Source organism: Phalacrocorax aristotelis, chromosome 22 (assembly GCF_949628215.1).
Source record: "Phalacrocorax aristotelis chromosome 22, bGulAri2.1, whole genome shotgun sequence".
NCBI lineage: Eukaryota > Metazoa > Chordata > Aves > Suliformes > Phalacrocoracidae > Phalacrocorax > Phalacrocorax aristotelis.
This window is the reverse complement of record NC_134297.1, coordinates 4,312,398-4,328,481: the sequence shown is the minus strand read 5'-3', so window position 1 is coordinate 4,328,481 and position 16,084 is coordinate 4,312,398. Positions and strand designations below refer to the sequence as shown.

At 44.2% G+C, this 16,084-nt stretch overlaps 1 protein-coding gene across 1 annotated transcript in view; it reads right to left on the bottom strand.

Moving 5' to 3' along the window:
• Window positions 1-5,571: 5,571 nt before the first annotated feature.
• UBASH3B (ubiquitin associated and SH3 domain containing B) overlaps window positions 5,572-16,084 on the bottom strand; it is a 70,999-nt gene continuing 60,486 nt past the window's right edge. Inside the window, exons 7-14 of the mRNA XM_075116106.1 lie at window positions 15,450-15,585; window positions 14,926-15,046; window positions 13,852-13,974; window positions 11,766-11,858; window positions 10,879-11,023; window positions 8,018-8,124; window positions 6,960-7,069; window positions 5,572-6,080 (exon numbers count right to left, since the gene is read on the bottom strand). Of these exons, the coding sequence (XP_074972207.1) occupies window positions 5,943-6,080; window positions 6,960-7,069; window positions 8,018-8,124; window positions 10,879-11,023; window positions 11,766-11,858; window positions 13,852-13,974; window positions 14,926-15,046; window positions 15,450-15,585 (973 nt within the window). The 3' untranslated portion in view covers window positions 5,572-5,942. The remainder of the gene's footprint in view (window positions 6,081-6,959; window positions 7,070-8,017; window positions 8,125-10,878; window positions 11,024-11,765; window positions 11,859-13,851; window positions 13,975-14,925; window positions 15,047-15,449; window positions 15,586-16,084) is intronic.

Below are 16,084 nucleotides of genomic sequence, written 5' to 3'. Positions count from 1 at the left end.
ACTGAGTGGATTTGCAGAACATGGGTTTGAGTGAACTTGACAAGATGGTTAATTATAAATACGTTATACATTTAACTTCTAATTATTAGAACCTGTTTCCATTAATCTTTCAGGTGCCTGGAAGTGCGTAATTCTATTACTGTATCTTTGTTTGATAAAAGCTATATTACATTTAACATAAAAGCCATAATTGATTTTACTGGAAAACAGAGCTGTAGGCGATAAAGTGTAATGTAGATAGTTGGTTTAAAAGGAAAGAGTCTCACTGGCTGATAAAACTACTGCTGGATTAAACAATCCAGATCATGTGTTGTAAAGGTGAGCATTGCTTTGGTTTAAAAGTCGTGCTTCCAGTTCCACGCACCTAAACCCGACAGTAAAATAACTCTGGGGGAAAAAGGCCGTCAAGGACTAGAGACACTGAAGACACCTGCCTCCAACCCACAGGGAAAACTCCATCCTTGTACAGTAGAAGGAAAACCAGACTTGAGATGGTTTTGTGCCATCTGCTGTCAAATAAGTGAACTTCATCTTCAGTGGAGGGAAAGAAAATATAGCTCAAATTCTGCTCTCTCCTTGATGCTTCCGGCGCTTACACCCCATCTGGGGGGGTGTCCCGACATGGGAGGTGGTGAGGGCAGCATTGCAACCCGAGCTGAGAAACAGTCCTGACTCCCGTTTCGTTTCAAGGTCCCAGTTCTCTGTGCGTGCGCCCAGTACAGGCGTTTTTCCTACCTGCATCTTGCTGGAGCCACTGAAAATATTGCTTAGGTGCCCGCTAGCAATACATGAGCCCCTCCGAAGGGGCACTTCATTGAAGGTTGGTATCAGAATATTCACCCTGGCAAAGTCCAACATGCCCGAGAGGAAAATTTAAATAGGAAGGGCAAGGTGTGGGTGCGTTGCATCTTTATTAAATCATCTACGAGACGTTTTTGTCTGACTTCCGAGAAATCCATTTAATGTCATAAGCAAATTAAAATGCAGTGGTTGTTTTAACAGTTGTTAGCACTTGAAACTGAGATTAAAAACAACAAACCAACCCCCCTCCCCAAAATAAAAAAATACAGATGTCACAGGTAATTACAGCTATTTTTGGCAATACAATTATTGGGTTTTTTCAACAGCAAACATTTTTCTCAAATAAATACAGTCTGCTCACACTAAAAAACATAATAAACAGAATGATACAACAGGTTTAAAATTTAAAAAAGTATCTATTGATAACATCAAGTTTTAAGAGATGTCCACAGAGAGAAACTTCAGAAAATACATTTAATGGGAAGTAATAGAAAGGAACTGGCTGTGTATTTTCTCTTATGTAGCATGTATGGTTCATGAATATTCCCCAGGGAACAAATATTTGAGAAAGTGGTGAGAAGTAAGTAGCGACTTAGTGAATGCAACCAATCACACTTACTGCTTCATTTTTTTTTGTTCATTCATTCACCGTTTTAAGCATGTCTGTTACCACCATCATTTCATGTGTATTTTTAAAGTTCAAATAATTTCCTCTATGCTAAGGTTTGTTCTTTTTTTTTAAAACAAACCAAACCTATTAAGGTTCCCTTTCTAAACAATAGTTTTCATAGGGAATTTCAATACGCTTTAAGTTTTGAAGCATGCATTGCAAATTTCCAGCTCTGGGTTTAAATGAGGGTTAGTCGACTACAGCCTAACTCAGCTATCTTGTGTCCCTCTTTATGAAACGAATGTGAATATAATCAGACTCTAAATCTCACCCTACTTCTGCATGTGTTTCTTAAGTCAGGACCGCAGGGCTCAACCCGCACAGATATGAGTCCTCCAAATTCCTCATTAAGTCAGCGGCAGGTGGAGGAGAGCAGCCTGTGGCAGGACCGGGCTTTGCACAGCTTCATCCCAAGCCTGAGGAAACGATGAGAAATCTTCCTCTTTGTTTCCCTGGGCTATGGATCAGGCATATGTAAAGACCCAGGGGGAAAAGTTTGCAGCCCTTCACACCCAGGGCAGCACCCAGGAGCTAAGTAGAGGGGCTGAGTTTCTCTCAGTGCTGTATACAACCCCTTCCCCATCCTGTGACCCTTTTTCCCAAGAGCTGCAGTTAGTGCACAAAGATGACAGCACCCAGGTCCCAAGATATTGCTACCTGGGGAGCTCAGGGCTGCGGATACAAAACAATATGCTGGGAAATAGCGGTCTAGCATTCCTCCTACCCTCTTTGTTTTGCAGAATTACCGCTTGCGTTGCCTTCACTAAAGACAATTCCTGCTGAATTCTTGTAAACACCCACTTATTCAGTGATATAAATAGTTACTTTCATAATAACGTTGACACTAGAAGTGGACCCCAGAGGAGAGGAGGAGGCTCCTACCATCAGCTGACTTCTTTCTGAAACTGTTCAGACGGAGTGAAAAGGGAAATATGGTTTTTTCCTGAAGTTACAGCCTGGATCCTCAGTTCGCATAAACAAGCAAAGCTCTGTTGATTTGATTATACAGTGTCAATTTACACTCATGGAGAACCTGGCTTCATGCTCAGAGGATTTAAATATTTGGCTGTAGCTGCCACTGCACTAAATCTAAGGGAAATGCATGAACCTTTAGACCTGGCACCTGCGTTAAACTGAAAGGGTATCCCCAGGCAGAGCTCAGGCCTTGGGGCTGGGGCATGTGGCAGCTCCCTCCCATCCGCTTCAGCAGAGGGAGATGTAAAGTCCAGTGATAGGGACAAAAAACTGATCAAACCTGAACTTTTTCGAATACCCTGGTTTTGACCTTCTGGTGCCAAGTGTCATCCAGTCAGCTGCTGCTGTGCTAGAATTGGATTCTGCACTTTGGTTCTTGTATTTTTATAGCCCAACCCTTAAGTTGCAGTCTCTGAAAATACTGGACCAACAACTTATTCTTGGCAGATTTCCAGCTTTACTCCCTAACTGGGAAGAGAAGGAAAAATCTAGGAACTGCTATTTGACTCCTATACCCTTATTAAACTGTTGGGATCTGATGCAGCTCACAGTGAAGGCAAGGAAAAGACTTGCACCTACTTTAGATCAAGTCTAATGTTCTTCTGGGGCAAAACACCAAAGTGACGTTAAATACACATTAATGAGCAGCAATGGAGTGAAAGTGAAGCAGCAATTATTCTGTACTCTTAACATCTCAATTAAAAGTTTAAAAGGAGCATCCTTTTTATTATTCCTTTTTTTTCCCCCCGCTAAGCCTTATCAACGTAAGACTACTTAACACAAAACCCCTATGAGAAATCAAAATACTAGAAGAAAGTAAGATTTTTCTTTGAGATTCTTGACACCTGAAATATCTGATTTAAGACTACAATTGTCAAAATACTTTCCCAAACATCCAAAAATATACTTTTTTTTTTTTAAAGAAAAGCATATTTTAACATCTACCTTCTCAAACAGAGCACTCTTCTATATTACTATATGCAAAGATCAGCTAGTACAATATTCAAATTGTGCATTCAGGTTTTGTTCCCTCTCTGTTTCATAATTCTATCAAAACAAACTCCTTGTAATGTTGCTTCACTGCACTAGGACCTGAGCAGCCTCCACTGTTTTGTACTGGCATTTTCTGTTGCCTCAAATTACGTCTTGCTGGCCCATAGCATGAAACGAAAAGCAGCCTGGAGAATTACACATGCCGCAGTACCATATTAATTTTGGTGTGATTGTCATCTATTTAGTTCTAAACTCTTTGCAAATTTGCAGTGAATAAGCATTGAGGAAAACAAGCCAGAAATGCTCTTCAGAATGTCTGTATACAGCCAAAAATAGTTTAAACTACAGTTAAAAAGGAAAGCGACAGCAGTATAACTGCACAGGAGCAGTTTCTCCTGTCATCTCATAAGTTACCTCCCTGGCTTTTCAGTGTACATCTCAGGTGTAATAATGCACTTATGAATGGCATACCGTGTATTTCATAGTCATAAATGTATAAATAATGGACTCTCATTACGGATCATGACAAAGTACATAATGAGCTCTCTGCTGACTCAAAATCTGCACAGAATCTGGTGTACTCTCCCTGGCAAGCTCAATAAAACCCAGCAACAAAGCCAAGCTAAAACCCCTTAAGATTTGTTACATCGCAATTGCCGAGCTTTTTGCCTCATTTAAGAAGAGGAGATTGCAGTTACTCCTTATTTGTTCTGACTGCTGAAAGTGCAGCTCAGTCATGTTCTACTTCAGTCCTCCTGAAGGCTTGATAGCTTAAAAGAAACCAACGCAAAATCAAACTTTGATCTGGCTGTGAATAATAAGCCTTTGTCAAAGTTGGCCAGCATAAACTTCTGTGCCGTACAAATGTTTCAAATGAGGACACTAACACTTTCTGCAGAGGGAAAGCTGGACAGAAGAGGCGTTCCTAGGATGCCAGAATTTTGTTCTTGGTACTTCTGAGTTTGCTTTTGATGGTATTTATGAGAATACTCAGACTTCTGGCCCAAACCAAGAAAGGAGTATGCCTAAATCTCCTTCATCCCATTTAAGCACGTTTTGAAGTACCTTCTCAAAGTGAGCCTACACTGATAAGACCTGTACAAATGTCTGCAGGAACTCATTGACCCAAGGCTGATGACTTAATATTAATCTAAAAGAAACCTCCTCTGAAGCCAGTTTATATTATAAACTACCCACTGTGGCGTATTTTGCATTTTCCTGTGAAGCAGCTGGTATTGGGAACTTGCAGGTTGTTGCACTAAGAGGACCTTCTTGTGATTTCAAAGACTTGAAACCCAAAACATAACCCTTCCCCCACCAGATACAGAGCATCTTAATAGGCCAAAGCATGTTGCTCCTACATTTAAGTGTGCTGTTTTTTCAGCTCTGCTTTGTCTTTATGATAGATGGCACTTAGGAATTAAGGAAAAGGAAGCAAAGCATGCAGTGGAGGCTTCTTTTTGAATTCCTCATTACCTGCTGAAGAAAGCTGCTTACTGCAGAACCTCACCAGGGCTGACGGAAAAGCTCACAAGGGACAGAAAGCCACCCCTGTGTAAATGACCAGCACAAAATCTCAGTATAAAAAGGAAAACCCTTTTTCAGGGTCTTCTGAGGGGAATTTAAATGACACAAACACTTTAGGCTGGGTCTGTGCACAAGGGTGGATTTCAATAACCTAAATCAAGGAAAAAAAAAAAAAAAAAAGCCCCCAACTTTCTAAATTCTTCAGGTTTGCTTGAAAAAGGCTTATTTCATCTCCTTTTAAAAGAAACTGCACCCAGTCTTTGCTCACAATTGTGCTGTCTTCTGATGTGCAAACTTCATCTGTAACTGAGGTGAAATCCAGAATTTTCTTCTGACACGGATCAGCACCCATCAGTCTTTGCATCCACGGTGTGCCCGACACAACCCCTAACACAGTGCTCAAATAGAGGAGAGGAATAATTTCATGCTGCCTGCAGAGGCAATGCTGGACTCTCATGTCCAGCTGGTGGTGATACGCTTTATAGAAGGTGCAGAGACTTTGGGGTTGTGAGTGTGTGTGGGGTCTCAACGTATCCTCCTGAACAAGCTCGCTAATGCTTTGCAAAAATAGTAGTGAAAAAAACACCCCGGCATCCCGAATGCTCGACTTTTACACAGTGCTAGTTGTTTCTAATGCGATGCAGAAGGCAGTGAAAGTTACTGGTGTTACCAGAGCTCCATTCAAGGTGGGAAAACCTACCCGAGCTACTGACTAAACAGAGACTCCCTGCGGTGCGAGAGTTTCAATGCGTATTGTAGTATTTTGTCCTTCAAATCACATCCTTTTGTATTTGCCTAGTTGTATATGAGAATTTTTGCATGACTGTGGCTGTGTGAGAGATATGCTAGAACAGCTGTTTGTGTGATCCACTGAACATATTATGACTATTTTTCCACTGTCAATAAACACAAAGAAGAAGAGACATTCTCCAACGCTTAGAAAGGCCATGGGTTTTCCTTGCTCATGTAGCTTTGCCTATTCTTGTAGTAAGGTTTCTCTCCAGTTAAAGCCTCCAGTTGGTCCGTGTGTGAGAGGGAGGATGGGGGGGTCCGTAAGCTGCCAAACACCTGTATCTCCCAGTTCTTCGCATGAACAAAACCCCAGGTATGGAATCTGTGTGAAGAGAGATGGAAATAAAGGCAATGAGCAGGGATTGGGCTGTGCAAGGGGGGAACTCCCCTACAGGCTGAAGTCCTGCTGTGCTGCTGAAGCTTTTCACTGTCTTCTCTCTCTTTCCCTCTCCCCAAAGTCCATTTTCGAAAGATGATTGTAGGACTCGGGTGTGGCAGCCAGGCTTTCTGCACCACTGTATGTGCAAGAACACTGGGAAAGACAGATTATACCCTTGTAGCATGGTTTAAATATGGGCCAGTTCAAACCAAAGATGTCCTGTTGGCTGATGTGGGGCCAAACCGTGAAGGCCAGCACAACTATGGAGGAGAAATATGGATGCTACTGTGGCTCAGGTGTCCTCAGATCAAGTATCAGCTATGGATATCCCAGAGGGTGTCTGCAAGGCTAGCAGAGGCCAATGCCATCTCCTTAGCCAGGGAGTAAAGCAGTGAAGGCAGAAGACCCCGTTATAATTTTCAGGCCTTTCCCCTGACCGTTAAAAGCTCTTTAGAGTGAAATGGGAAGGGGAAATGTCATAGGGCAGAAGTCCCCTGTTAACTGTGGTTAGGGTGTTTTCGGCACTGGAGGGCACTGTGGGAGTCTCTGTACAGCCCCGGTATCTACAAGCGTAAAGCAGAGTCACTGCAAGCCCGTTTGTAGGTGGGCACCTGATCCCGTGCTATCTGTTACAGAAGTGAGACGTTAAGCTAAGCCTCTTAAACCAATGTGCTTTGCCCTCATGACTTCTGAAATGGATGAAGCTCAGTAACGGGCAAAACACTCAGATGGGAGGAACAACGTGCCCTCCTCCTGGGCAAGCAGATTGCAAATTTCTTTTTGCAACGCCAGCGAGCTTTACTCCTTGCTGGTGGTAATTACCTTTCGGACCATCTGTACAAAGTCCTTGGAGTTCTGCGGCGAGAGCCCTTGGAGCTGGCAGGTACAAGCCTCCAGGGAGGACGCGTGTGCCACTATCAGGATGTTATTTCCTGAAATAAAGTGAGAAATGCAGGCTGAGGAGTTGGATGAAGCCAGCATTAGGGACTGGTGCCCAAGATCAAGACAACCATTTAAAATGTTCAAAATGGCTTCAGCTTATCATATAACAACATATTAAACTACGTGTACATGGGGGGAAAATCCTGGTTTAGTAACATATTTAGAGCATTTCTCAATTTTCAGGGTAATGCTTAACTCAGTGCTACTTAGTTCTAAAACGGCTTTCTGAAGAAAACAAGAATTCCACTGAGATTTCAGCTTCTTGTGAAGCAAATACTTTTCTTTTATCCCAAAATTCATTCTGATTAAAACAACACTTTAACTTCAGTTGCTGGTTTTCCACAGCAATTGCTTCAGATTTCTATTTCCAGGATCCTTTACAACCAATATCACACTGTGCTATCGAGGTTTGTGGGTAAACTATTAAAAGGTTTAGAATGTAGAGATGGGTCAGTGAAATGAAATTAGCGAAACCACCAGAACTTAGAAACGTCCTATTCCTATACTGTGAATGAAAAATAGAAGCTACAGATTTTTCTTTCAATATTGTGTCTGGAGAAATGTTCTACAGTCTGTATGGGTAGGTATTTCAGAAGAGTAGCTCAGAGAGGGGACGGAAGATGCCCCATCTGATGCTGGTAACAGACAGCAGAGTGCAAATGGCTTATTTGTTCCCTTGAGAAGGAGATAGCTTGCATCGGGTAGGAATCCCTAAAATACTTCTGCTACTAAATTTTATTGACCTTTCTCGTAAGCTGGGTGTATCTTAACTCGTATTTCTGACACATACAGGAGTTTCCAACGTCTCTGGGCGAGGGGATGAGAGACTCAAGTATGGGGATTCACCTCCTTGAAGAGGGAAAGCCTGGTCAGGAATGTTGGCATTGACACCCCAGAGAGCCTGTCTTTTTTTTTTCCACCCCCCTTGTCGCACTTACCTTTGCCTTTACATTCACTGATGATTTCTTTTGTTACTTGGTAGCTTCTACTTATGTACGTATCATAAGATTCAGAAACCACTAACTTGCTGACAGGAATATGAGGTCTGTGAGCAGAAAAACAAGTATGGTAAATTGAAAGAAGCAATGAAGTTTTAAGTGCAAGTTATGATTCATCTGAGAGCTCTGTTTCTTTAACTGTTCTAATTCCCCAAATCCCCAGAAGTGCGTCTTGTATCAGGACCACTATGATGATTTTTAAACTTGAGGACCGAGATGTTTACCATTTCTGCATTGGCTGGGAAAAATGGTAACCGCTTCCTCTAACGCGGACCAGTTAGTGGAGGCAGCACACGACAGGCTGACCTTGCGTTACTTTTGCAATAGCACGCAGCAATAGCGGTGCCACTTTGCATTTATTTAGGCGTGCGTCCTTTGACTAGCAGATTTCAGGGCTCACCCACCCACATAAAGTTAGCGAGTGGCGGGAGAACAAAATCTGCACGCAGCAGGAGTGGGTGAGCAGGGAGGGACGGGGGCCCTGTGCTACCACGGCTTCCCGCTTAGAGGGTGGGCTGGCAACATCTGTCTCTGTCTAAGGAGACCAGGCAGGTACAGGGAGAAACGTGGAGCGTGGAGAAGGCAGATGCTGGCTCTCTTCACTGCTCACGCTTTGACGGTGAAGGGCAGAGGCACGCTGCTGCTTTGGCCATCTGTAAAGCCGCATGGCTGGGAAATGCCTGGAATTAGCTGGGCCCCTCCTGGGCCAGGGCGTTTCAGTGAATTGCCTGGCCAGTTGTAGCAGCTGGAGTAGGTTGATGTGCATGGAGAAGCAAGGGGTGCGAAGCAGAAGGCTCTATGTTTGTCCTGTGGTGCAAGGAAAAGACCTAACTTTTCCCTCCATCCAGTGGTCTGATATATCTACAGGAATTACCCCTGTGAGAGGAGACAGAGCGCACCAGGAGGGCTGTCTCCCAGTCCCCCACCTAACCAGCTGGCCACACAAGGGCAGGCTCTTTTCTTGCGCTGAGAATATTCATTATGGTCTTCCCAGGAGGCATGTATTTTCTGAAGCAGAGACACTCCTGTGGTCCAGCTGCTCCGCTGAGTGTTAGCCATGTGATACCCTTTCGGGGATAAATACAGCGTAAGGACTTTTATTTAGATGCCCTCAGAGTGTTGGAATTTTAGCTGCAGACCAAAAGGACACCACACAAGTCGTTTATGGTATAATTAGGTATGAAAAAAATCAGGGGTTTTTTTTTCTTTACATTTTCTTTCTCGTTTTTCTTTTTAATGTTTCAGCTGCTTATTCCATTTGAGGGTTCTTGAACAAAGGGGTGCACTGGGACACCGGGAAACACCAGCGTTTCTGGTGATACCATAAACCACAAAAGCCCAGCCACAACATATTTGTCACAAAGCCCATGTAGGTGGAACTCCTGTGTATGTATACTATGTGTGTATCATAAATGTTTTGTTTTTATCTGAGAGTGCTCAGATGATCAGTCTCACACTAGACAGAAAGGGCTTGTCTCTGCAAGTCATAGCGATAGGGATATTTCAGCAGTGAGGTGCGGTGGAAGACGGGAACCATATGACCTTTCTGGAGTTTCCTTCTTTGTGGGAGCTCTTTGAGTCTGGGTTGTATAAATGAATCATAAATTTGAGAGTAGGAAGCCTGAACAGATCATCTTGTCTATTCTTTCCCACATGACTATTTCTGCTGGGTTTTATTTAGCCTTTCTCTCTGCAGCTTAGAGTAAAAAGCATTTGTGTGTTAGCCCGAAGGGCACCGCGGCTACGGTGCTTCACTGGGAAGTCAGAAGAGTTTCCCTCCAGACTCAGGCTGCAGGTCTCTCCCAGCAGCCCTGCGGTGTTTGCTGCCAGTGATATTAGGAACGCAGAGGAATGGCCATGTGGCTGGATAAAGGGAAAGCAGCAAGGGCTTGAGTTTGGGATATGGAGCCTAAGCAGGCAGCAGGACTGATCTGTGCAGCCGCAGGGGTGGCTGGCAAAAATAGGAGCTCTGCGAAGGTCAGCTCCGCACTTTCAGAGAGGCTCTGTCAGGCCCCCTGAAAACTGAGTGAATTATCTCTGTGTTTCCCTTTTCTGCAAAGAGGGAGGAAAGATCAGTGGTGCTTATCCATTTGCCATTCAAATGTGTTTTAACCAGATGTTTGCTTTGTTTGCTTTCACCAACTGTTTTTGGGTTGAATACCATGAAAACCTGAGTCAGAAACCTACAATTTTTTCCACTAAAGACATTTCAGATGTAATTGCTGAGAAGTGATAAATGCTTAGGGTTTAGCTCTTTGATAGAAAACCTCTGAATTTTGATATCACAGGAGACCCTGAACTCCTGACAGATGTAAACATGATCCCCAGGGTGTTGCAAAATCTGCAGTTAAGACCCATCACCACATTAATCATAATAGAAAGGCAGACAAGATTTTTCCTCTGGGGAATGGAAGGGCAGGTGTGAAGGAGTCCAGGATCCAGTTCAGTTTGTGAACATGGTGGTCAGGAAACTGAGTCAGCAACACTAGTTCTGTTAGCTGAGCCCAAACTCCTAAGATTTAGGAAAAGGATTAAAACAAACAGAAATACTTTGAGGGTGCCCAGGATGGAAGGAGTACTGCAAAGAGGACCTCCGTGATCAGCAATATAGCTGGACCTTGCCAGTGATCTGGAAAATTTGGTTTATAATAAGCCATTCTCAAGCCTGCCCTAAGTTTATTCTGGGAGCCTCAGCAGCTCTTCCAGTCACTGCTTAAATTTAAAAACTTGGCAGAGCATTACTTTTCAAAAACAAAGCCAAAAAGCAATGCAAGACCCTTTCAGCCCCCCTTTTCTGCTACCTGTAGGTTGTATCAACGCTTAGAGTAGCTGCAGCTAAATCCACGGGGGGTATCCAGGCAGGTAGTGTGTTCCCAGAGACCCACTTGGTCCATTCAAACAAGCCTGGTTCTATTCGAATTTTCAGGTTGTTCTCCTGTTGCATACCTGGAAAAAGGAGAAAGGAGACCAGGTATCGGTGAAAGTAGCTGGGGAGGAAGGCAGCAAGACTTTGCAGCTTTGATACTTCAGTTTGATTGTAAATTTTTTTTTTTTCTCTAAGTAGTCAGTTGATTAATAGCAGGTATGAAAGATGAGGTATTTAATATATGTACTTGGCGTATGATGTGCCAGGGAACGTAAACCTCTGGCTGGCAGCTACACGCAATATGCTGAACCTAGGCATGACTGTGTTTTGGAGCTGTTTTTTGACTGTTTCCAATGCCAGGGCATCTCATGCCTTTATCACTGTTTCCCTTCCCAGTTTCTGTGGTAAATTATTCTTACTGGGGGTAGCAAGTTTCTTGGGGGTAGCAATCGCTGTGGGAGCACGCAGCAGAGAGCAGCTGCAGGAGTGTGAGGAGGCAAGGGTGCAGGGCCTGCTGAGCTGGACGTGGCCACCCATCATGAACGCACCTCTGGTTCCTGCCGGGGGACCGATAAACCCAACCCTGACCGGCAGCTGGCGTTAGGGCCAGCACGCCGCTTGCCTAAGCACTTGTCGCACTATGCAATGAGAAAAGGGCTCCTTAGGGTTGCGCTAATGGGACGTAAACTCTCACGGAAATAATCCTCATCCCAAATTACCAGTTACTCGGGTCTCCCGTGCCAGGCTCCCTTTTACCTCGTTGGCAGTGTTTTTCCCAGAAAGCGAGGAGAATGCAGCCTTTCCTGCTCAGTGGGTTCTTACCTTTCAAGATGTTGTGTGCTGTCTGTACGCACCGCAGGGATGGGGAACTGTAGATGTAGTCTACAATGGTATTAGTTTCTAGCAAGGCTTCACCTGCAAGCAAGGTGCAACACCCGTGAATAAAACCAGACAAATGGCATTGTAACAGCGACAGTGGCGTGCAGGGTATCTGCCACCCAGCAAGGGGCTAAAGCAGCTTCCCAGCTGCACTGCTTGTGTTTTGGGAAATATGCGTACCCATCGCATTTTATTTCAGAGGTGTGTTGGCCACTGTGATGCGCACAGCTGTGGGACCGGGAGGCGTTCTTCCGTGTGTGCTGCTCCACATGCAACTCATGTTTCCAATGCCAGGGCGTCTCATGCCTCTATAACTATTTCCTTTCCCAGTTTCTGCAGTAAATAATTCTTACTGGGGGTAGCAAGCTTCTTGGTTGTAGCAATTGCTGTGGGAGCACACAGCAACAGGCAGCTGCAGGAGCATGATACTTAATGTGCATACCTAGCCAGTATGCAAAGAAGGCACAGCAGCTTTTGCTCAGTTTCTGCTTCTGTTAGATTTAGCCAAAAAGCAAACAGTGTGCTAAGAAAAATTGTAGAGAGCTTGAATTTAATTTAATTTCATTTATAAGCCGTAAATCAGAATGATTCAACTTAACTCAAACCCAACTTAATTCAATTGGCTTGATTCTTTGCTAGTATAAATTACCATTTCATTACACAGGTGGAAGATCACTGAAAATGAGATAAAAATCTACTCCACTATTAGGGTTATTAATATTCTTGCAATGCCTAAGGGAACCAAATGAGAATAGGAATCTGCTCAGCATTGCACAGACTTGTAGTAAGAAAGAGTTATATTTGTGTTATATTTGAAGAGGCAGGACAAAAGAAGTGGGAGCAAGAAGGGGTTATTAACCTTGACTTCATATGTTTAATGATGGCTGTAGCCATGTCAAACCAATCTATAAATCTCTTGAGAGAAGTGGGGTAATTTAGAAGGAGCGGCACATCTAACAGCCCTCCGTCACGGGGAAGCTGCTCGTTTGCTTTAGTCGTCAGAGGACTTACGGCTCCGGCAATCGTCAAGGTCGAGCCTGTGCCGCTGCAGCGGGGAGCGGTTGCCTGCAGATGGCTGGCACGCTGCAGCCGCGCTGCCAGGTTGATGGCGCCTGGGTCACGTACGCTGCTGCCTGCTCGGACCCATTTAATGACACCAGCAAAGCGTGCTGTGATTGTGCACAGATTCGCCCTCTGTTATGTGCATATTGCAAACCCTGATGCCATGTGGCCGGGAGTCTGAGCATCCTGCTGTTGTACAGTGATTTATTTTTGTTTAGAAAGCAAGTATAATTTTAGCTGCCCTAGTTTGAATGTGACCAACGCAAAGTACTCTAAAGGATCTGAATTTGAGAAAATGCTAGGTACTGCTCTCTGAAGCTCATGTCTTTAAGGGGCTGGGCTGGGCTCCCCTAATCAAAATGCTCAATACGTGCTCTTTGACTACCAAATAATATTCTGTGTGTACACAAACCAACAGGCTCAGAAGTCGGGGACTAGGGTGGGGGGTGGGAGGACACTGGAAATAATTTGGTCTATGTTTTTGCCACATAAACATAAAGCCGGACAGGCTGATAGAAGTATATTGGTGTGGCAAACCACAGGTCAAATTTAAGACCGTCAAAGCCAAGGAAAAAGCATATTTTGCATAAGGTCACTGTCACACTGCTGAATTTCCCACCAATGTTGGTAATAACAGCACCTTCCAGTGTGGCATGTTTGCAGGGCGGCACTGAATGCTCTGCAACCGCACTGCTGATGGCTCTGATATCACACCATGTCCTAGATTTTGTGCTTGTCTTTCCTTCGGCTGCAGTGGCTGAAGGAGACACGGTTTCCTTTGAAAGAGAGGGCTTTCTGGGGAAGGTGAAGGGACTTTACAAAGGTTCTTGAAATGTCTAAATCCCGTTAGTTCAGGGTATGCGCTTCTTTTTTTTCTGCCTTGCACTTTCTCTTTCTCTGGCTGGGTGTGTGGGAGGAAGATAGCAAAGCTTCCTAGACAAGCTCTTGTCTGCTGAGGACAACTTACCAACAAGCCTTGCCTGGGTGCAGCCCAGCACAGTGATTGGCGCATCTTTTTCATAATCCCTGAAACCGCCGCTTCTTTGAGGTAAGCTGTGAGGCATATTCAGGTTACTACGCATATACCTTCCTGTGAAGGAAAGGTTAGAAGCAGTTGCTGGAATTATGCAATTGGAGAGAGGCAGAGAGCATCACGCCTTTTTCTACCCTCTTTCACCACAATGTCTGCACCTTGCAGGTGCTGCCTAGCCCTGGCTGTCGAGCAGGTTTCCCGTAAAACTATCAAGGATCTAGCAAAATTAAGTATCAGTTCAAAATCGGCAGAGAATGTGGCTAATGTTTTTAAGGTTATCTTTAGGACAGATTTAATTCGCCCCAAAGGAAAGTAATTTTCATCCCACAACAAATAAAACCTCCAATGTTATACTTTTACAGGAGGATAAAATGTTGGGGCTGTTCAAACATGATTTAGACAGAAGGTAGCTGAAAAAATCATCCTTTTTTCCAATGATTTTGATTACAAGATATTGGAATTTTTTTAGCAAAAGAAAGACTTTTGATACAGTTCTGATCATCTCTAATGCTAACAGAGCCTGAAGGTATAGTCTCTTAACTATAGGCTGAAAGTCAAGCATAGCACTGGGTTGCAAACTCCAGTTTGTGCCCCAAAAGGCACTCTGAGCTGTAGCTGTAGTGGTGTTATTTAAGACTGACAGCGCACTGTGCAAAAGGTTTTCCTCATGGTAGTAAATGTTTGCACTGGACACTGACTACTAATATAATGACTTAATTTCCAAGTGGAAATGCTCTTTGGCAACGTTACTTTAATGTAATCTTTCCTACAATAGTTTCCCAAATATTAGCAAATGTAATATTTACTCCCTGGCTTGTGTTTCTGCTTCTGACTGCAGCCCTACCATTGCAGAGCTCTGCACTGAGGTGCTTTGCCACTCATGACTGCTCAAAGCTATGTTTGGTGTTGGGAAACCACAGCTTCCATCTAAGCTTTGCCCCAGGCAGTTGTCGCTCTCCTTCCTTCATCTAAACCTAGAGCCTGAGACACCCACGGGAGCCGACTCACCTTTGGCATCAAAACACTGTGACAGCCAGTATTTCCCAAAAACAACATCCATCCTTTCTCCATGTCTGCAGACAAACAGGCAGCGTTTCTGAGGCCCTGGCTGGCTGGTTATTCTCAGGGGCTGGAAGAAAAATTACAGGATGTTTGACCTTCATGAAAGTGCAAGGGTTTTTCTAAGATCTGATTTATGAATGGGAGTCAGGACCAGACACCTCTTGCTTTGCTCTAGTGCAAATGCGGGTACAGGAAACTATTCTGAAGTTGGTAAATTTATGCTGGTATAAAACTGCTAACGTGAGCAGAAGATGGGGTTCTGCCGTCCCATGCTAAGAGCAGGTTTGGGGACAGCGATGCCTTCTGTGCCTGTGGTTAATCGTGTCATTCAAAAGCTTGTAGAGAACTTTAACTTGTAACGCCTGATGCAGGCAGTGAAAGGAGACCAGAGGATAAGTTGTTGGGGAAAACCCAGTGCTGGAAACCTGCCACTAAAACTGCGTGTGATTTATATGTGTGTGTGTCCCTACCTGCACGTTCTGGCAGATGATAGTGAGTGGCCCTGCATCCCCGGGCCCTTGGTCTTCCTGCTGTCTTCTTTCCAGAGCTCCGTCAGTGAAGGCTTGAAGGGATGGGGAAGACGTAGTATTCAGAATTGAGTAGGACCTGCCAAAAATGGAAAGATGTTGGCTTTGGGAATGCTTTGGACTTTGTGTGCTCAGGCGGCAGTAAGGACATTTCTCTAGTCTTCAGGAACTGATGATAATTACTGTTGTCATGTTATGACGTTATTATTGTATTTTAGTGCTGCCTAGAGAGCACCTTGCTAGGTGATGTACACACATGGAGCGACAAATCCCATCTCAACAGGCTGTTTCCTTAGAAACAGTTTAACAGAACACCAGTTCTCAAACTTTGGTCTGCAAGGCTCTGTCAGCCCTCAAATATTCTAATAGAAAATGCCAAGACCTTCCTCAGAGCACAGGATGCTCGCTAACATCATCTGGGAACCAGCTGCACATCACTTGCTGTGGTCTTATAGACCGAAGCTTGGCAACTAATGGCTACAGAGAGTTTTCACACACCTTTGTAGCATCAGCTTCTGCTTCAGTAGAAAGCCGGAGCACAGCCCTGCCTCTCATGCCGGGCAGTCTTCACGGTTCCT